Here is a 23805-nt window from a genome sequence, read left to right as displayed (position 1 = left end):
ACTGAAACAAACTAATGTCCATGCCCATTCCTCACAAATTATTTATTTACCTAATCATGTTAAAAATTTCATTTATAATAATTTTTTTTATGTTCACTGTACTTTTTGTTTAATGTACTAGCATTGTCATCAACTTAATCCACTTTACAAGTTCATACGTGACTGATTCCACTCAAAGGTTGACTGGTAGAGATTCCTTAAAGGGATAAGTTCGCCTTTGTACATATTTTTTTTTTATCAATTGTGTTTGTTTACTTATTTGGAACAATAAAGAGTTAATTACATACATACGTACTAAAGGTCCTGGTGGCAATGCCATAGTAAAATCCCCCGGCCTAAATTACAGTATATTGTTATGTCAGTTTATTTGTTTCATTATTTCATACAATTTTACAGCATAAAGTCCATTACGCCAGAATGAAACAAATTTCGATCTTGAATGATACAGTTGAGGAAACTGAATCATGTACCAGGGTGGAACCTTTTCATAACCAATTTCGCTATGATTTCTTTGGAAGATGTAAGGGATGTCAACATGGCATTAGTAGCACAAAGGGTACCCTACTATTTTTAGTACAATCTTTTGTTGACAGTACTTTTCAATGACTACATTTCAGTACCAAATTTCAAGTCGATGTCATTAACTATTGAGGAGTCCCGTCCTGCAGAGACGATCCTCCCTGGACCACCAAGATGTCACTACCAGATTATTGTATTGTCACCAGATTTACATCATCATCATCATCATTGCAAGATTTGACGCGCACATACATACATATAATAAATAAAAGCTTTTTTATGTCATGGAGTGCCCTTTCAATAAATTATAATTTAGATGATTTAAAAGGAAGTTATTGGGTTTAAATTATTAGGTACCTGAAGAAGTAGACAGAATGGGTTGTGCCGATGAAATTAGTGGTAGCGCCATAGATTTGCTTGATTGTACAAATGACTCCAAATTAGGAGCTGTTTGCGCTGAAGTTGATGCACCATCATTGTCATTAGATTCTTGTACAGTAATGTCTCGCAGGGGCCTTCTTTCTATGGAAAATCCTAAAACATAAGAAATAAATATTATGTGGCAAGTACATTACTCATTACTATTATTATTAATTACATTATAATGTGCCAATTCGCACTAGGCCCGCGTGGGAACTATGGCCCAAGCCCTCTTGTTCTGAGAGGAGGCCTGTGCCCAGCAGTGGGACGAATATAGGCTGGGATGATGAATTACATTACTGCGTTCGCCTAATACGGTCGCTGAACTTGTTCAAGTCTACTTCGGTCAATAAATCCCGTCTTCACTTTCTATACGCCACCCATCGTTACTTAATAATAAATAAATAACATAACATAATTAAACAGCAGCCAGTGGTATTAAAATTAATTAGCAGACAGACCTGCTGCAGTGGTGTATCGTCGACAGAAAATAAATTTATAGGATAATAGTGCTTAGAATAAATTGAATATAATATGCGGCTCCGACCGAGCGCGCGCGCGCTACGTAGATACGTTAAGTACGTTACGGGTGCTGGTGCGCGTGCTAGGCTTCGATTCGTATCGAAGTGTATTAGGTTGTACCTAGGTTACATACCATACTTACTTTCTTATTTATTTATTTATTTACTTACTTACTTACTTGAGAGAGAAGATAACGGTGAGCACGTTACCTAGTTTAGGGTAATTAAATCAGTCCTTTCGTTTGGGCATACATAAGTAACATAAACATGCCATCAAACTACATAAGAGTATTACAGCTTGCTTAGGCAAATGTGACGTGCATGCAAGGCAGAGTGAATAAATTAATATAATGTGACGTATACATGCATGCATGTATATTTAGTTAGTTAGTTATATGTATGTATATACTTAATATATAAATTTGTCTCTTTATTAATTTGTTTAGTACACGATTTACATCTCATCTCTTATACCCATTCAAATGATTAGTTTAAAAAAAAAACCATCCATCTGTCATGTAGGTATCATTTATTGATTTTTACATATATGTATGTATGTGTGTGTGTGTGTGTGTGTGTGTATATATATATTTATATATGAGAGAGCTATCCCTGTGTCCTTGCATGCAGATTATTAATTTAAATTATGTCGGCCGGTTGGATTGGAAGGGTGACGTCGTGTATTTATAGAAACGATAACTATTGTTTACGAATCATATTGTGGCCCTCAGAAGGGCCTTTTTGATGGTGTGCTTCTGGTCTATGAAAGAGGACGGCGCGGGCGCGCGGGTGTCGCCTGCAGGCAGGACGCGAGCGCGCTCGTTTACTTGGAGCTCGTGTACTTGGTGACAGCCTTGGTGCCCTCGCTGACCGCGTGCTTGGGAGGGGAATATGTTTAGCTTTGCTTGCTATGTTTTCTCCTTTTTTTTGTTGCTTCATAGCGAGTTAATTACACCGTTAATCTGATTACTGAAATCAATCTGATTTTGATATCTATTAACTTTGCCTAGTATTCCCCTTTATTGGGAATGTTTCTGGGTTTTTATCGTCCCCTGAATAAATTAGCAAAAACTGTCTCACAACTATAGTAAACTAGCTTTTACCCGCGGCTTCGCACGCGTAAACTATTTGGTCGGGTAGTTGCAATTGTCATTTTTCGGGATTTTACAAAACTCCCCTGGTAATTTCCAAAATGTATATCGTGGTTTTAATTGAGGTTGTGTTGTGAATAACTGTACAAAATTCAAAACTGTAAATCCAGGGCTGAAATTTCAAAAATTTTCCCTATCCAAATTCAAATTCAAATCATTTATTCAGTAAATAGGCCGCAATGGGCACTTTTGCACGTAATTTTTTAAACTACCCGCGCTTTCGGAAAGACCATCATTGCCATGAAGAATGCGCCGCAAGAAACTTGGCAGTCATTTTTTCAAAATAAAATAATTACAAATAAAATACTTAGAAACTACAGTTAGAAAAAAATACAAAATAATAATAATAATAACACAGGGATGTATGGGGTCCCTTAGTTACAAAACTCCCGTAGGAATATCGGGATAAAAGTAGCCCATGTGTTATTCCAGAGGTCCAGCTACCTACATACTAAATTTCAAGCCCAGCGGTTATTATTTTAAGATTTTATCCCTATCCCGTGGGAATATCGGGATAAAAAGTAGCCCATGTGTTATTCCAGAGGTCCAGCTACCTACATACTAAATTTAATGGCTCTAAGCCCAGCGGTTGTTATTTCGTCATTTTATCCCTAGGTATCCCGTGGGAGTATTGGATCAAAAAGTCGTCTATGTGTTTTTCTAGACATCCAGCTACCTACATACCAAATTTCATGACTCTAAGCCCAGCGGTTATTATTTCAAGATTTTATCCCTATCCCGTGGGAATATCGGGATAAAAAGTAGCCCATGTGTTATTCCAGAGGTCCAGCTACCTACATACTAAATTTAATGGCTCTAAGCCCAGCGGTTGTTATTTCGTCATTTTATCCCTAGGTATCCCGTGGGAGTATTGGATCAAAAAGTCGTCTATGTGTTTTTCTAGACATCCAGCTACCTACATACCAAATTTCATGACTCTTAGACCAGCGGTTATTATTTCAAGATTTTATCCCTATCCCGTGGGAATATCGGGATAAAAAGTAGCCCATGTGTTATTCCAGAGGTCCAGCTACCTACATACTAAATTTAATGGCTCTAAGCCCAGCGGTTGTTATTTCGACATTTTATCCCTAGGCATCCCGTCCCCGTGGGAGTATCGGGTCAAAAAGTCGTCTATGTGTTTTTCTAGACATCCAGCTACGTACATACCAAATTTCATGACTCTTAAGCCCAGCGGTTATTATTTCAAGATTTTATCCCTATCCCGTGGGAATATCGGGATAAAAAGTAGCCCATGTGTTATTCCAGAGGTCCAGCTACCTACATACTAAATTTAATGGCTCTAAGCCCAGCGGTTGTTATTTCGACATTTTATCCCTAGGTATCCCGTGGGAATATCGGGTCAAAAAGTCGTCTATGTGTTTTTCTAGACATCCAGCTACCTACATACCAAATTTCATGACTCTAAGCCCAGCGGTTATTATTTCAAGATTTTATCCCTATCCCGTGGGAATATCGGGATAAAAAGTAGCCCATGTGTTATTCCAGAGGTCCAGCTACCTACATACTAAATTTAATGGCTCTAAGCCCAGCGGTTGTTATTTCGACATTTTATCCCTAGGTATCCCGTGGGAGTATCGGATCAAAAAGTCGTCTATGTGTTTTTCTAGACATCCAGCTACCTACATACCAAATTTCATGACTCTAAGCCCAGCGGTTATTATTTCAAGATTTTATCCCTATCCCGTGGGAATATCGGGATAAAAAGTAGCCTATGTGTTATTCCAGAGGTCCAGCTACCTACATACTAAATTTAATGGCTCTAAGCCCAGCGGTTGTTATTTCGACATTTTATCCCTATCCCGTGGGAATATCGGGTCAAAAAGTCGTCTATGTGTTTTTCTAGACATCTAGCTACCTACATACCAAATGTCATTGCTCTAAGCCTATAAAAAGTATCCTATGTTTTAATCCAGGTTATAAACTAACTTTTCGCTAAATTTCATCTAAATCCGTCCAGCCGTTTCAGCGTGAAGAAGTAACAAACATACTCACTCACTCACTCACAAACTTTCAATAAATAAATAATGTTTAAATTTCATACCTGATAAGTGTAACGTTGGTACTGCATTAGGACTCAGTCGTTTACTTCGAGTGTGATATCTTGGTTCGAAGTGTAAGTGGCACACTCTTCGGCAATCAAATACAGTATGAGGATTCAAAGACGAAACATGACCTCCAATTGCATTTGTCCAAGTGTTAAACCTATTAAAATCCTTGTCTGGATTAGGAAACACATGTAATATGACATCATCGGCTCCTGAAAAATCGAGATTTTCAATATTTAAGTAGTTCCTCAACTCACAGTTTCAGGAATCGGTTGAAAACATTTAAATTATATAATTTGATAAGATGATACAGTCTTTTTAAGAAAAATTGGTCAAGTGCGAGTCGGACTCGTACATGAAGGGTTCCGTAAACAGTTCTGTACAAACAGAAAATACAAAATACACAATTAAAACTTGTTAAAGTTTGCTCTGTTTAGACATAACTTTGCGATCTTGTAACAGAAAGTATAAGGAAATGGAAGTATAACTTTCAAAATATAAAAAAAATACTTACGAGATTTATCGCAGTTAGGAACACAACATTTTTTGCCGGACATCGTCACCAATATTAAAAACAGAAGTCCGAATTTCCAAATCCAAGTTTGCATGCGTAGGTCAACGAGAAAGTGAGTAGCCGTCGGTGTTTTATACCTTGCCAAGGTAACAAAGAGAGCGAGAATCGTCAGTGTCCAAAAACAAGCCGGGTCGTCGTAAATAGTCAGGAATCGGAAAAAAAGCAGCATAGCACGTACAAATCAAATTGAATTGTGATTCAGTTTATGGCGGCCATTAGTCATGCGTTCCGTTCCACTTCTAATACTCATATTTATTTATTTTAAATCTAAATAATAATAAAAAATATACGAATTGTTGTATTTTATTTTGGTTTACTTGCACATAAAATATATTGTAAGTATTTGCAAGTACGCTGGTTATAAAAATTAACAGTATTTACTTTATCACAAGAAAATTTGATTGATGTATGATGCGTGTAATGACATTACAGGCAAAGAAAAAGACGAATCACTGTCTATAGTCTGTTGTTGTTACTATTATTAAAAAAAATCGATGTTACCAGTGCCTATAAAACATTTAATTTGTAGAAACACATTTCTTTCCAAAAGTTAATATTGAAATTAATTAAAGGTTTTACGAAATTAAAAGAAAATATTTTATATAATTTTTAACACTTCATTGTAAATTATATTGATAATAGCACCATCTTTTGCTTTGTTACAAAAATTTCGTGCATTATAATCCGACTAAATCGAATATTACTTAAAGTGAATACTATGCTATTCAACTTGAGGAACTTCTGAAATGAGTTGAAAATCGAACGCACAATTTGTTCTAAGTTATCAGACCGCAACGAACATCGCGGCTCACGCGGCGGGCACGACCCGACCCGCGCACGCTTTCTGTGTGTGTTGCCCTTTATAAGTGGATGACACCCGGGGCGGGCAGCCCCGTCGCCCCCTCCTAGCTACGCTACTGTGTACATGAACATACTGTGAGACAAAAATCTCCTGCAAACGTCACCCACGTGTACATTAAGATCTTTATTGCAGAAAACATACAAAATTTTACTTTGTTTGAGTTTTTGTATGAAAACATACGTGTCGCACCGACGGTTCTATCTCGCACGTGTGGTTGCGGAATAGGTAGCAAGTAGCAAGGAAAAAGAAAGGTATAGGTAAATGAGGTAAAGGTATATAGGCCGTTGCCCAGCAGTGGGACATCAATCAAGGCTAGATAATAATAATAGCTAGTTACTTGCACCTACCTAGTTATTTATTTACATTGTTTACCTATACTACAGATGAAGCTAAAAATTTAATAGTGTTACTTAGCTAAATACCGTTTACAGGGCGCAAAATACAAACGCTTTGCTATACTGCTAACTGTTGGTACGGCGCAACCTCTATGGTTGTAACAGCTCTATGACGTTCTTCTGTCAAGCTTGTCTTGTCACGAATTTACATAAAAGGAAATACGTTATTACAATTTATGTTATGTTTTAAATAAAAGGCATTGTATTGCAAATGATATATTTATATCCCACGCCCAACAATTGGTAGCAGAGCGTGGTTGCCTGCATAAATGCAAAAAGAAATAAAATAACGTAAAAATGGCGTCTTCGACATACCGCTCTATAGAAACGTTAAATAGAAATAATTACGACACCTGGTGTTTACAAGCCCAGGCCGTACTAATTAAAACCGAACTATGGGATTACGTTAGCGGCGAAAAGAAATTATCGCCAACACCGAACGCCGAAGAAAAATGTAAGTTCGAAAAAATGGACATACAAGCCAGATCGGAACTTATTCTGCTCATCTCGCCGACGGAACTAAAACAAATAAAAGGATGTAAAACATCAAAAGAGATATGGGAAAAACTCAAATCCATACATCAAAGCACTGGTCCGGCGAGAAAAGCTACACTGTTGAAACAACTCGTGCTGAAGAAAATGAATTCTGAAGAGGATATCCGCGACCATTTAAATAATTTTATGGATGTCGTCGGAAAGCTGGAGGACATGGACGTTAAAATCCACCCGGAACTATTGAGTATCATGATGCTCTACAGCCTACCAGCAAACTATGAAAACTTCCGCATCGCCATTGAGTCACGAGACGTGCTGCCTGGTCCAGAAGAATTACAAATAAAAATTGTTGAAGAAAACGAAGCCAGAAAGCAAACAGAACCGAATGACACCTCATCAAGGTCCGAAGCACTTTATGCTAAACAGAAGAGGAAGGTCGTCGTCTGTAAACACTGCCATAAAAAGGGCCACACTACAGAGGCATGTTGGTCAAAGAAAGAAGCCACTAGCTCACAGAAAAATAAAAGTCACGAAAAAAATTTCAATGTCTGTTACTCATCTGCAGGCAGCATTGATGACAACCTGTGGTGCCTTGACAGTGGCTGCAGTTCTCACATGACTGGCGAGGAAGAAAAATTCGAAGAATTAACACCTGAAGTTAACACTTTAAGTCTCGCGTCGAAGAAGCACACCACACAAATTAAAGGGCGAGGAAAAATTAGTATCTCTACCAACGACGAAAAATACAACTTGAACGATGCATTGTACGTACCGGAAATAACGACGAACCTCATATCAGTTGGGAAAATAACTGATAACGGTTACAAGGTATTATTCGAAAAAGAAAAAGCATCGGTTATACAAGAAGACACCGTCGTACTACAAGCTTCAAGAAATAAAAACGGACTTTATTATCTGGATTTCAAACCGGAAGAATCAGCAAATTTCACAACGAAGTCACAAGATGAATCGATGTTATGGCACCGAAAATTGGGTCACATCAACGAAAAAGATCTCAAAATGATGGTTTCGAAGCAGATGATGAGAGGACTAGATTTAAATGAAGTAAAGCTAGATACCTGCGAAACTTGTATAAAAGGTAAACTTTCATCCCTACCATTTGCTAGCCATGATCGATTGTCATCTGAAATTTTAGAAATTATACACAGTGACGTCTGTGGACCGTTTGAAACGGAATCGATTGCTGGATCCAGATACTACGTATCCTTCATCGATGACTTCACCAGGTACTGCTGTATCTATTTCATCAAAAACAAAAGTGAAGTAATCGAAAAGTTTAAAGAATACAAAAATGGAGTGGAGCTGTTCACAAAGAAGAAAATTAAGCACTTGCAATCGGATAATGGTGGCGAGTACAGAAGCAAAGAATTTGATGACCTGCTGGCAAAATGCGGCATCAAAAGGAGACTGACAGCACCATACACTCCACAGCAAAACGGCGTAAGTGAACGAAAAAACCGATCACTGCTAGACAAGGCTAGATGTTTAATGATGGAAGCAAATGTACCCTCATGCTTATGGGCAGAAGCAATAAACACAGCCAATTATCTAATAAACCGAAGTCCAGCAAAAGCCTTAAATGGAAGTAGTCCATACGAAAAATGGGTTGGCCGAAATCCAGCCGGAAACCATTTACACATTTTCGGCAGCAAAGCATTCATCTTGAACAAAAGACGAAGAGGCAAATTCTCCCCTAAAGCCGTAGAAGGCGTCTTTATGGGATACGCCAAAAATGCCAAAGGATTCAGAGTCTATTTACCTGACCAAAACGATGTTGTAATCAGTCGAGATGTCAAATTCGTCGAGAAGATGTACTATGATGACACTCGTACAGAAACAGTCCTTGGCAACAGCAAACGGGAACCTGAAAAAGAAATGGTGATATCACTTAACAATAAGAAAAATCATCAAAATTCTAACTTACCGATTCAGGATCCTCTTCCCTTGACAGACATGTCCTCCTCAGATGCCACCAACTCTGAAACAAGTATAAATGAAAATCTGTTGCCATCTGAGGATGAGGGGGCCGAAACTGCTGACCAAGACCAAACTTCAATTGAAGAGGAAGAAGGGGCTGAAAGTGATGGATACCAAACTCCACATGAAACAAATGAGAGAACATCGCAAAGGCCTACAAGAAATAGAAAGAAGCCTACATGGACAACAGACTACTACCTACAAGACGATATGGAAGAAGAAAGCTTGCTCGTGTCGGATATGACGTACTTGTCTGAACAAAATGAAACTGAAGACGACTGGCACGACGCAATCAAAGCTGAAATAAAAGCACATATTAAGAATGAGACGTGGAAAATCACGAAGAAAACCAGTGGCATGAAACTCATCGACTACAAGCTTGTTCTTAAAACAAAAACTGGACCGGATAATACGGAAACAAAGAAGGCAAGACTTGTTGCTCGGGGATTCACCCAAAGACCTGGAATAGACTTCAATGAGACTTTCGCACCTGTGGCCAAGTTAAGCTCCATCAGAACCGTCGTTGGAATGTCTGTCGAAGAAGGCATGAAATTAAAGCAGATGGATGTCACGACAGCGTATCTGAACGGCGACATAGAGGAAGACATCACTATGAAGGTACCTGAAAACCTGGAAAAGTATGTGACAGAAATAATTATCGATGAGAGCGGAAATAATGAGCTGACTATATACAACAAAGCTAAAGACATGTTAAAATGTATTAGAGACATCAAGGGAGAAAAAGTCTGCAAATTACAACGATCCTTGTATGGTCTAAAACAATCCGGGAGGCGGTGGTACATCCGATTAGACACGGAATTACGTAATATTGGTTTTGTTCCATCACAAGCAGATCCGTGTGTATACATACTACAGAAAGGAGGAGCTAAAGTAATCACAGCCATATGGGTAGACGATTTACTAATAGCTTACAACTGTCCTAAGACGATGCAAGAAATCCAAACAATGCTTGCACACAAATTTGAAATAAAAGATCTGGGAATACCACAGAGAATGCTCGGAATTGATTTTAAATACACTAAAGATACAGTGAAACTTTGCCAAGAAAAATATATCAAGGACACATTAACTAAATTTAAAATGGAAGAATGCAAAACAACGAGTACCCCTATAGAACCAGGGCTAACGCTTGAAGCGGACAAAAGTACAAAAGATAAAGAATTGCCATATAAAAACTTGATTGGAACACTTATGTATCTAGCAGTAGCTACGAGACCTGATATTATGTTCGCAGTCAGTTACCTCTCGCAATTCAACGATAGCTACAGTGCCGAACACTTCAAGAGTGCCAAACGTGTGTTAAGATACCTCAAGGGCACATCTAGTATCGGTCTAAATTTTAAGAGAACCGAACAAGAATTGTATGGCATGGCAGACGCAGACTGGGGCGCCTGCAAATTAGACCGCAAGTCTTTCTCCGGGTACTGCTTCATATACGCAGGAGGCTGCATCAGTTGGTCGTCGAGGAAACAAAAGAGCGTAGCACTTTCTACAGCAGAGGCGGAGTATTGTGCGTGTACCGAGGCAGCAAAAGAAGCCATACACCTGAAGTTGCTATTTAATGACCTGGGGATTCACATAGATTGCGTCAAGATTTCAAATGACAATCAAGCCGCATTGAAGCTCAGTCAAAACCCTATAGTTTCATCAAAATCCAAGCACATCGATTTGAAGATGCACTATATAAGAAACTGCATTCAGAGTAAACAAATACGCTTGGAATATTTAGAGACAAAGAAGATGGCGGCTGATTTACTGACGAAGGGGCTATCAGGGCCACGGCTCAAGGAGCTGATGATCCACTTCGGGCTGGCATAGAGTCGCGAGGAGGAGTGTTGGTACGGCGCAACCTCTATGGTTGTAACAGCTCTATGACGTTCTTCTGTCAAGCTTGTCTTGTCACGAATTTACATAAAAGGAAATACGTTATTACAATTTATGTTATGTTTTAAATAAAAGGCATTGTATTGCAAATGATATATTTATATCCCACGCCCAACACTAACTGCAGCTATTCGTTTCGGTCCATTTATTTTTATAATTATTATAAAGCGGACGAGAATCTTGAAAAATGACTGTAGGATACAATGACGTAGTTAGTTGTTCAAATGGAATATGACACAACTACAAAAATATGTAAAAAAAAGGGTAGGTAATTCAAGTTCAAGGTCATTTTTAGGTTTTAAAATCTATAAGCAGTCATTCGTAAATCATGTTCTTATACCAGACAAATAAAAACGCTGGAAATCATTGATGAGTCTATTTAGCCGAATGGATATAAGCGTATAATTTCGTTTCCAAAGCGATATTAAGCAAGCGCTACCGTTAAGTAAAGCAACGTGACATGATACATGTGGTGTTTACAATATTTTCTATGAAAGCATAAGCAAAATAAATAATTGTTGTTATTTTTTTCATTTGGTATGATGCTTAACTTTGTTGCTTTTTAATTTTATCGTATTTAGTTTTCCCAGTATTCACACTTTGTCCTTGCGTTTCAAAAAAACAAGACCATAGACAACACATTGCTACATGTTCATACGCTTTTCCAAGCTTCATGAAAACAACGGACTATGAAGGAAGTGTGTATGGAAGTGCGTTAGACTGATTGCGCCGCAAATTACTTTATAGGGTAAGGATTATAATGATTATATATCTATCAAAATTACGGTATGCAAAATTAATGTGGTTTTTACCTGCGTCCGAAATAAAATAATTAATTCCCTTGGACCTATTTGTTCCAAGTCATACGGGGTGTGTGCTCCTTATTTTCAATTCAACTATTATAGTAGTTTTTACAACATTTTAGACGAAACTGATAACATGGTGTTTTTAATTTGACTGTGTTGCTGTTTGATGTGAATTATAAATACAAAATGACAACTTGCTGGTTTATTGGTAATTTAGGAGGTTATAGATGTTGTTCTCTTAAATTTTGCTTTTATGTTTTTCAGTTTGGCACGAGGTGAGGAATGAATGTGAATAAATCAACCTGAATTTGGTTATTACTAAGGGGAACAAAGTCAAAATAAGTATATTTTCAAAATCAAAATGAATTTAGAGCAACAAGTATCTAAACTTATGGATTATAACTATAACCTATTCTTAATTGTGCTTGACAGCACTGTGGGGTGCCTTAACTCCACTGTGGGTGAGGTGCAGCGTCTTGCGCAGGACATTTTGACCACCCTCAAAGAACACCCTGATGCTTGGACTAGGGTTGAAACAATACTGGAGTTTTCACAAAAACAGGAAACAAAATACTATGCTTTGCAAATACTGGAACAAGTGATACAAACAAGATGGAAAGTTCTGCCTAGAAATAAATGTGTAGGTATAAAGAAGTATATTGTTGGCCTCATTATCAAGAATTCTTCTGATCCCATTACCATGGAAAACAACAAAGTATTTCTAAAAAAGCTTAATCTGATTCTGATTCAAGTTTTAAAAAGAGAATGGCCTCACAACTGGGAAACGTTCATAAGTGATATTGTGGGTGCCTCAAAGACCAACGAAAGCCTTTGTCAAAACAATATGGTAATCCTCAAGTTTCTCAGTGAGGAAGTATTTGTGTTCAGCACTGGCCAACTCACTCAGACTAAGACAAAACATCTCAAAGATACCATGTGTTCAGAATTCAGTCAAATATTCCAGCTCTGTCAATTTGTGCTTGAGAATTCACAAAACGCCCCACTAGTGGAAGCCACGCTTCACACTCTATTGAGATTTTTAAATTGGATCCCCCTTGGTTATATCTTTGAAATGAAACTTATAAGTACACTTATTTTCAAGTTTTTGAGCGTGCCACGGTTCCGGAATGTAACATTGAGCTGCTTGACCGAGATAGCGGGAGTGACTGTGAGCAACTATGAGGAGCAGTTGGTGGCACTGCTGGTGCAGACCATGGAGCAGCTAGAAGTGATGTTGCCGCTCACCACCAACATCCGCGACGCGTACGCGGCTGGCCCGGACCAGGAACAGATTTTCATTCAAAATCTTGCATTGTTCTTGTGCACCTACTTGAAAGAACACTGTCAGTTAATCGAAAAACGAGGGTTAACTAATACGCTGATGAATGCTCTTCGCTACCTTGTGTTGATTTCTGAAGTAGAGGAAGTGGAAATATTCAAAATATGTTTGGAATTTTGGAATTTTCTAGCTGCTGATCTGTATAAGATTGCCCCCTGTTCCCAATCATCTAATTTAGGGTTGGGTAAGAATATGGGCAGAAAAACTCTCTATGCTGATGTGCTGAGCAGCATGCGCTACATCATGATCTCTAGAATGGCTAAGCCGGAAGAAGTTTTAGTGTTTGAGAATGAAAATGGTGAAGTTGTAAGAGAATTTATGAAGGACACTGATTCCATTAATTTGTATAAAAATATGAAAGAGACGCTTGTCTACCTGACCCATTTGGATTATCAAGACACTGAACGTATCATGACAGAGAAACTACAGAATCAGGTGAATGGCACCGAGTGGTCCTGGAAGAACCTCAATACCTTGTGCTGGGCTATAGGTTCCACCTCAGGAGCAATGATGGAGGAAGATGAAAATAGATTTTTGGTTGTTGTTATCAAAGAACTTTTGGGTTTATGTGAGCAGAAAAAAGGCAAAGATAATCAGGCTATAATTGCTAGCAACATCATGTATGTGGTGGGCCAGTACCCCCGCTTTCTCAGGGCTCATTGGAAGTTTTTGAAAACAGTTGTTAATAAACTTTTCGAATTCATGCATGAGACCCATGATGGCGTTCAAGACATGGCATGCGATACATTCATTAAAATCGCATTGAAATGTCGGCGCCACTTTGTGACAACGCAAGTCGGAGAAGCATGTCCATTCATTGAGGAAATCTTGAGCACAATCAGTTCTATTATTTGTGACTTGCAAACTCTCCAAGTTCTTACTTTCTATGAGGCTGTTGGATACATGATCAGTGCGCAAGTCTGCGATCAAGTGGCCCAAAAGCAGCTTATCGAGAAATACATGTCTCTTCCCAATCAAGTATGGGATGATATAAATTCACAAGCATCGCATAATGTTGACATTTTAAAAGATCCAGAGGCTCTTAAACAGTTAGTCAGTATTCTGAAAAAAACGTGCGCGCCTGCCGCGCGCTCGGCCATCCATATGTCGTGCAGCTGGGGCGAATATATCTAGATATGCTTAACGTCTACAAAGTGATGTCTGAGAACATAAGTCAAGCAATTGCATTGAACGGAGTGGCTGTCACGAAACAACCCCTCATCAAGAACATGAGAATAATCAAGAAGGAAACCCTGAAACTCATCTCTGGCTGGGTTTCGCGCTCCACGGACAATGGCATGGTTTTAGAAAATTTCATTCCGCCACTGCTGGACGCGGTCCTTCTGGACTACCAACGGAGCGCAGTTCCGGACGCGCGAGAGCCCGAAGTGTTATCCTGCATGGCGGCGATCGTCTACAAACTCGGAGGGCACATCACATCCGAGGTGCCGAAGATTTTCGACGCGGTCTTCGAGTGTACTCTAGAGATGATCAACAAGGACTTTGAGGAGTATCCAGAGCACCGGACAGAATTCTTCCTGCTGCTGCAGGCGGTGAACACCAACTGTTTCAAGGCTTTCCTGAGCATTCCGCCGGCGCAGTTCAAGCTGGTCCTGGACTCTATAATCTGGGCGTTCAAGCACACCATGCGCAACGTGGCCGACACGGGCCTCCAGATCCTGCACCGGCTGCTGCAGAACGTGGAGCAGCACCCGCAGGCGGCGCAGAGCTTCTACCAGACCTACCTGTGCGACATCCTCGAGCACGTGTTCAGCGTAGTCACGGACACCTCGCACGGCGCCGGCCTCACCATGCACGCCACCATCTTGGCCTACATCTTCACGCTGGTGGAGGCCGGCCGAGTCACCGTGCCTCTCGGCCCTACGCCCGACAACGTGCTATACATACAGGTATACATACTGACTCCGGCCTTGTCTCGCATCTATCGAGCCTAACCCAGGGGTCGGCAACCTGCGGCTCGCGAGCCACATGCGGCTTTTTAGTTCGAAACTTTATTTATGCTAGTACTATTTATTGTTGCCAAGAAAGAAATTTGTGGCTCTTTAAAAACTGAAATTTTGTAAATTGTAATTTTTGACTTCAGACTCAAAAGGTTGCCGACCCCTGGCCAGACAGAGAGTGGTCCAGAGTTCCGAGTTCCACACTCGAATTTCTTTGCAGCGTACCGACCGAGCCCCTAACAATAATGCATACAGTGGCCACTATGATCTACTACTTACAAGGAACGCGTAACTCGGAATGTCTGAACTCCCTCTGTCTGCACTGATTCATAGGGGCTGTTTCACCATCCTTGATTAGCGTTCACCGACGGTTAAATGTGATGCCGTCTCCGTCTATTCGAACAAAACAAATAGAGACGGCATCACACCTAACCGCCAGTTAACGCTAATCAATGGATGGTGAAACAGCCCCTTAGACTCTTGTCACAATCGCTTTCACTACTTCTTTCTGTTGAACATAGTACTGAATAGATGAGGGTCGAGGGATACCGAATGGGATGTTTGCTTAGTAGCCGCGCAAGATGCACATTCGATCAGCTGTGTCCTTTCAGCGTCATTTCATTATTTACTAGCTTTTGACCGCGACTTCCTTTGTAAAGAATCCGTTTATCTCTTACCCGCGGGAATAATCAATTTTCCGGGATAATAATTACCCTACATAATCCGGGTTATGAACTACCTGTGTGCCAAATTTCATTCAAATCCGTCGTTTTAGACTGAAAGAGCAAAACATACTTTAAAGTTCGTGTTTATGCTGGATCTAGGCGACATAAAATGACTTTTTATGCTCTAGTGCATAAAGTAAAATCTTCCTCTAAGACCACGTCATCAGGGTGTCAACGTCAACAGCCACAAACTAAAAAGTTTCTACATTTTTTTTTAATAATATTTAATTTATATAAAACTAAAATTTAAGAAACGGCTAGACCAACACATTAACAATACAAAGAATACAGGACAGGCACCTATCAGTTGCTTGCAACTGCCTGCCTGATAATTTATATAATAATAATAAAATCAATGAAGTCAATTAAACCAAAAAAAAATACATACAAAGTGAACAATTGTTTTCATAACTTAGATTGCTAGGAAATGAAATAGCAATATGTAATAGCCTTTCAGCAGAGTGTAAAATTCGAGCATTAAACCCATTTTCCCCTTGACGTGGCTATATGAATGTCTCGGGTAAAATGGTTTGTTTTATGCTCTTATTGTACAATCTACTATTGGCCATACTCAGACACACTCGCAAGCTGTTGCATTTATTTTAATAGGATTGATAAACACTAAAATCTATAGCAAAGTGAAAAGTCCATTATTTCGAAAATACAAACTGAGACATGGATGCACAGAAAAACCAGAAAACGAGACCAGCGCTGGGAATCGAACCCAGGTCCTCAGCATTCCGTGCCGCGTGCCATACCCCTACACCACCACTAGACAGGAGTATGCATACATATCTCAGGTTGCTTTTTTGTACTACGCTTTTGCTACTTGTATTTTCGATATGGTTTTACGGAATGACCGTAAAAGTAACAAACATTTGGAGTTGAAATAAAAATTACAAAAAAAAAACTCTAAATAACCAATCATAAGTCCATTATTAACAAATGTAATGACTTCCTAGTAAACATGGCAGTTATTTATAGTAGATTATTGTCGTGGCCTGGACGTAGGCGATTGCTGGCTGAGTATGAGTATTAAACGGACGAGCTTGCGAGTCCGTTTAACTAATACGAAGACAGCGATTGCTATTCCAGCTGAGCCTAATATAAAGCTTTTCTCAAAAATGGTGAATAATTCTGAAATAGAATAAACTTTTTCTCAAAATATATTATAAAATTTAATTTTATTCCAATATTTTTCTTATGCTTTCCCGCCTTTTTTCATTAAAAATAAACTGCAGGTGTATTTTTCCACCGAAAACACCACAAGCTATTTCAGACCCAATAGAAAAAGTCCGGAGTTCCAACAAAATATCTGATACCGGGCCATTAGACTTGGCTGTATACGACTTGTGCCAACATTTCCATGGCCTTTTTAACTTTAAAAAAAATGTGACTGATTGCAGGCGCGCTAATTCATTATTGTCGAGCTAGCGCGCCTGCAATCTTTTTAACTTTTTAATTTTTCGCTGACCATAAACTATGCACTTCACCTTCTGATATGTAAAGAATAATGTCAACTTTTACGGACATTTTTGAGAAAAGTAATGATGTTCGGCTCTGGATTTAAGTAAATAATAATGAATTAGTAGTCCAACTACATACTTTCAAGATTTCCATGAAGGCCGTATAGTTTTTAAAAATTAAGACAGAAGTTTACCTAAGTACCTCTAAGTTTACCCCTGCCTCTTTAGGTATTTTATAGGAAGACATTTTTTTTTAACAAAATAGGATAAGTTTGTTTTATTGTTTTTAAATTATGATATGAAAAATAGCAAAGTGAATCTCACTAATATTTATATTTAACTGGCCGTTACCCGCGAGACCCGCGACTCCGTCCGCGTAAAATTCGTTCGTTTATCCCGCGGGAACTATGCAATTTTTCGGAATAAAAACTATCCTATGTCCTTCTCTGGGACTCCATCTATCTGTATAGGTATCGAATTTCATCTAAATTGGTTCAATGGTTTAGATGTAATAAAGTAACAAACAGACTTACTATCTGACTGATTTAGATAAAATTCGGTATACAAATAGTACAAGTACCGGTGAAGGACAGAATAGTTTTTATTCTGGAAAATTCCATAGTTCCCGTGGTTCCCGCGGTATAGTAGTATACGAATTCTATGTGAACGGAGTCGCGGGCAACAGCTTGTTAATGAATAAATTAAACTAATATTGATGTCTTCGATATTTTAATTGGAATCAAATTTATTAAATGACGCCCTAAAGTGTGCACCATAAAGAGCACCTATTTTCCTTCTGTCCATTCCTATATTGAACAGACTGTAGGTTGTTTCAATTGGTGTCAAGTGTCCCATGATATATATATATATATATATATGTATATATATTGTTTAATTTGTGATGCTGATGTAGATTTTTTATTTGTTTCAGGAATATGTGGCTAATCTTCTGAAAACAGCGTTTTCACATTTGACCGACAACCAGATCAAGATTACTGTAGAGGGATTGTTCAACTTGGACCAGGATATTCCGGCATTCAAAGACCATTTGAGAGACTTCTTAGTTCAGATAAGAGTAAGTAATTTGCAGACTATCAGAGTAAACTACAACCAAACTTCACCAGGCATGAAGAGCATTGGGTGACATTAAGTTTTCGTTGCCACAGTCTCTCATTGTTTACCTTTATATACCTTTATATATCACATCTTAATATATCACAATCACAATGTATAAAAAACACTTGGCAAAACATTTGGGTGCTTACGATGATCTTTTAAGGTATTAATAATTAGTTATTTATGTGGCTGGTGCATAATGAGAGGCATTAAAGTACGAGTGTGGTTTTATGAAACGAGCCGAAGGCGAGTTTCATAATAAGATCACACGAGTGTTTTAATGCCTAATTATGTATAGCCGCATACATAACTTTATCTACATGCATATCATAAGTTTTCTATAATATGTTCAGATATGGCCTGTATTTTGACTTTGACTTTGACTTTGACTTTGACTTTGACTTTGACTTTGACTTTGACTTGACTTTGACTGACTTTGACTTTGACTTTGAATAATAATTATTATCTACATGCATGTCATAAGTTTTCTACAATATGTACAGATATGCATTGTTAAAAAAAGTATTACCGATACTTTAATGTAAACATTAAGATGCACTGTACTTTAATGTGAACATTAAGATGCACCCGCAGATACCAGGTTTCTTAATAAAGGCCATTTGATAGTCGTTTCTGAACATATAATAGGGAAGTTATGATATGCATGTAGATAAATACCTTAATGTGTTTTATATGTTCCCTTACTACATGTTATCCATATTTTGGGTTCTCTGTTGAAATCCGGGACGAAGCTATTGGGGTAGCTCCTAAAATTACTACGTACTACTACTACTATGAGCCACTAGCGCTCATTTGGGTTATATCGCAAAATACGTAACATTTTCCATTTCGTGCTTCATGCCCCCTGGGGACACAAGGGGGCACGGTTCATAATTTGGGAATACCTTTAACGATGTGTTTATTAACAATGTCGTGTCGTGTTCGGCAGGAGTACACTGGCGAGGATGACAGCGACTTGTACCTGGAGGAGCGGCTTTTCGCGCTGCGGCAGGCCCAGGAAGAGAAGCGTCGCGTGCAGATGTCTGTGCCTGGCCTGCTCAACCCGCACGAGCTGCCCGAGGAAATGCAGGACTAGGCCTCCGTCGCCTGCGCCCGGCGGAACACTCGACGGTGCCCGACCCCGCCCGAGTGCTCCACTCGGCGACAACGCTTGCACCCATGGTAACAGTTCACTAAAATATACAGTATTTTTTATAAGGGACTAAATTCATTCGAATGTCTCGGCGAGACAAGTCTGACTGGCCTATCTTTTCTGTGAGTAAGACACGCAGCGTCAGTCTACGAGTCTCGCCGGGGCGAGGTCTGACTGTCGAGACCACGGTCTAACCAAATGCGTTAAAAGTCAGAGGAAAAACCTTGTCTCGCTCTCAACTATTTATTAGTTAAGTTACGTCCCCCTGTTGTAAACGAGCCGAAGATAGCGGGCTTGAATAGTTTCGAAATAGTTTAAGACGCGTCGGTAATATTTAATATAATGATATTGTCCAGGTACGGTTTTATACAGCTTACTTAATAGTATTTTTATATTTTTGGACACAATATGTTAGCCAGTTGTTATTGCTATGAAGGACAGCTTGTACTTAGCGTTTTGTAAATTCGGCAAACTAGATGTGCACTCGCATCGTAGACTGCGTGCTTAGATTACGTTTTGAAAATAACAAGTTCACATGCTTTGTAGATTAATAAGGATAAAGTTTAGATAGAAGCTCTAAAAGCTTAAGGCTCTTTGCCATGTCACGCTGTGATGGGGTCTCATGACGAAGAGAAGGTAATTAATATATATGTGTTTTAATCAGTAAAGTAACACTTGTCATAGGTTACTTCGTGGTATCACGTTTTCATCTATTTTATCTGGCCGGCAGTTAAAGGTATCTTAAGGTATACATCTGCAACTAAATACATTTTTCCATGTATTTGAGATCAATCTCATCCACTGAGGCGTTACCGTCTGCCGGATGTATGTGATATTTGACAACGTTCCAGTATGTAATGTGCCGGATATATATATGAAAGTGTAAGCTTAAGAGGCGACCTACGCCAGTCACTGCTATTTTTAAACAGACGTGGTATAAAATTGGTGTACTTCGTGGCAATAAAAAAAATATTACGATAATCTTGATCGTATTCCTGAGTTAGTCGTTGCTTTCAAAACACGATTAAACTAATTTGGCTCGATAGATTTTATTGCCAAAGTGAGCTCTTACTTTGATTTAGAAACCAAAAATACTCCGTTATTTATAAAGACACTATAATCAAATTACTAAGTCTGATTTACAAACAAAACGTAATAATAATATCTGTCGTGTTATTTCTTAAATCTAAATCGTAATTTCTTTGCATTTATTTTATTTCCAAATTTTTGATGAGCAAAGACTTACGCCACGCCGACGACATATTGCTTCTCTGTCACTTCAACGCAGAGAAACAGTGAGCGCTTAGGTGCTCTGCCTGATTGACCTGCGTCGCTTTTCTCCACAAAATTCATTTACGAAAAAAAACTTTTACATTTACACTTCTTTCATAACACTCAATCTATGAGTAAGGAAATTATTATTAAATTACGTTATCACTGTATTTTGGGTATTTAAGGTGTTTTAGGATAGTCAACACCGAGAAATAAATTAAATAACGCACAAAAAAAAACAAGAAGCCCTCATACTCGTACAATGACAGACAACATGTCAGAAGATGTCAGAAGTTGTAAAGTAAGTGTGTTGTTTATTACAAGAATTAGGTAAGTACAGAAAAATTGGTTAGTAGTCTAAATAGTTTTATTGGCTCCATATTTTGTCTATTACTTATAAACTGATAACTACCATAGTAGGAATATAGGACATGTGTTCAAACTTAATACGTGTCTGGTACGAGTATATAGCCTACCCAACGAAGACCAAAAACTGCCTCTCCGGGGAAATCTCGCGTATAAGTCAATTTTGGCATAGTTGTAGGGGATGGTGTTTAAGACCACATACTAAAAGTAGGTACTGATGGGTGGGGGTAGAGCTAACGGGTGGGGAGGAGTTTGTGTAAAAGTCCCATTTAGTTTTTCGTAAATAACTCGTAAACCACAGCAAAAAATGTTCTAAAACATAAGTAATCTACATAAAATTCTCTACAAAAAAAATTCTAAACATTTTTTTTAAGTATGGCGATGGATGGATGTTTGTTACTCTTTCACGTAGAAACTACTGAACGGATTTGCATGAAATTTGCCATACAGGTAATAAATACCCTGGATTAACATGTTCTACAGTAAAAAAACGCACTGAGGTCTCTGAACCAGATGATGATACATCTACACTACACAAGCACTATTTTAGTACAGTAAGTACCTACATTATTTTGAGACACCCACTAAATAACATGACTTATATAAAACAAATATTTACTTTATTAATCGTTGGGCAAAGTAACTTATTGATTGAATTTTATAACGGGCAAAGTTATTTAGACAACATTGCCCACATGCGTTATAATAGTAGAAAAAGTTCTCACTTACAGGTTCAAATACTGCACTTTGTGCTTTTTGTATTAGTGTTAATAAAATATCCTTCTTTCTTTCTTTATACGTAATTTCTCCACTCTTGGAACTCCAGTTTTATAAATCTAAAGTACTAAAGTACAATTAAAATAGTAAATAATTTATTAATTCAGACAAAGTGATTGCATTTAGTCGTTAGGTAACAGTTCATAGTTTGGTTTTTCTAGTAAGCCGTCCCTTTTATCAAATGGGCACAGTTTTTTCTGCGAGTACTCGTATCTCCAAGAATATTTATGTTGAGTATGAATATCCTACTTGTGTCAGTTCTTGACTTTTGTTTTTTTAATGTATTTATTATCAGTATGTAATCAAGCGATTTGTTTCAAATTTTAAAGTTGTTCTTTATATAGATTTACATCGCCACTCAAAAATCATATAAATTTAAAAAAAATACCAAATAAAAAGACACATTTCTTTTATTTGGTTTTGAAGTAGTGACACCTCTAACTTTTTTTCTAAGAATTAACCATACATTGACCTACTACTTGCCGAAATATCAAAGTTTTGTAGGTGGTACTTCCTATTAAAAATAAGGGACATACGTGGCCTAGTTCTGTATTCAATCGGTGTTTTTAGTGTCATATACAAACTGTTGTTGTTAAAATTTGTTATTGGTTATTAGCGTTTAACTCATAAATATGATAAAATTATTAGAAAACTCAAACATAATATAGAGGTGTTTGTATACATACGACATTGATAGAACACTGATTGAATACAAATTGCTGATTTTTGACAGGACCCCCTGTCCCCTGTTTGGAGTAACGCCTGGAAAATTTTGATATTTAGGCAAGCAGGCGAGAAAAAATCTAGAAGTTGACACCTCTGTCATGCTGAGGATGCTGGTCTCTTTTTCTGGTTTTTCTGTGCATCTATATTTCAGTTTGTATTTTCCTACCGACTATGGCCTTGTTGTAACAGGATCATAGCGGGTAATATTTGGAATTGGAACTAATATTGACACAAAAGTACATTGTGCATTAAGGGCTGTAAAAAGGGGATTATTAACGAGAGTCTCTATTAGAAGCCTGAGCTTAACTGACTTCAGAAAAAAGGAGGAGGTTATCAATTCGGTTGTATTTTTTATGTTGGTTCTGAATTTTGGGCAAAAAACCGTCAACTTTGCCTTAGGGCCATTTTCTTATAAAATCGATTGTCACGAATGAGTATTTTTTGTTCAATAAAGGGCTTATATAACTCTCTATTGTACATAAAACATATAAAAATAACAGTTATCAGAGCAAAGTACAATGTTTATTTTGTGTTTATTAAAATTTAAGTTTGTAAACGTAAGTGCTTTATAAAATTATAAACGTGGGTAATTTTACTCAATATAATGTCCACTTGTGATTGAAAAATTGCCCGCCAGGCAATGTTATGTCCTTTGAATGTTTTATCCGACTGTACGAAGCAAATGAGGTTTTTGGTTTTCAAATAAAAAATCGATACCTATCTGCAAATGGATCCATATTTTAGTGTATACCTACCTAAATGAGTATAGGTATTATAAGTTATCTTCAGTTTTGTCTACATTTTGAGAAATATATCTTGCTTAATTTTTAATATTTTGATATAGGTATTTCTCTAGCAAGAAATTACTAATACACTTTTAGAAATGTAGGTGTATTTCATAGGCCATAGTTAAATTAAAGTGTACCTAAGAAAATAAAAGTTAGGTGAACTTTAGTATTGTGTCACCCGAAAGACGTCCACTGCTGGACATAATAGGCCTCTCCCAAGGCTCTCCACTCAGACCGGAGTACAATAAAGAGTCATTGTATTGTATTGGAATGCAGCTTTGAAAATACTCATAATAACCGAATTTTCACATTTTTCGTAATTTCGGCGATTTTCAAGTTAATAAAAACGAATTACCTAAGTACCTAAGTACATAAAATTGAATCAGTTTGAACGTGGGAAA

General features: G+C 38.0%; 1 protein-coding gene across 1 annotated transcript; it reads left to right on the top strand.

Annotated features, from left to right (window-relative positions):
- Nucleotides 1–11572: 11572 nt before the first annotated feature.
- Nucleotides 11573–20989, top strand: LOC141445105 (exportin-1-like). Its single transcript, XM_074110887.1, is given in 5 exon segments — nt 11573–11657; nt 11980–14120; nt 14123–14964; nt 18138–18281; nt 19272–20989. Coding segments are annotated over 4 exon segments (3177 nt in total). The 5' UTR covers nt 11573–11657; nt 11980–12076; the 3' UTR covers nt 19419–20989.
- The last annotated feature ends 2816 nt before the right edge of the window (nt 20990–23805 follow it).

The sequence above is a fragment of the Choristoneura fumiferana genome, unplaced genomic scaffold, assembly GCF_025370935.1.
Source record: "Choristoneura fumiferana unplaced genomic scaffold, NRCan_CFum_1 Sck3bRy_349;HRSCAF=608_pilon, whole genome shotgun sequence".
Lineage (NCBI taxonomy): Eukaryota > Metazoa > Arthropoda > Insecta > Lepidoptera > Tortricidae > Choristoneura > Choristoneura fumiferana.
Note: the sequence above shows the minus strand (reverse complement) of the source record. Positions and strands in the feature narration are given on the sequence as shown.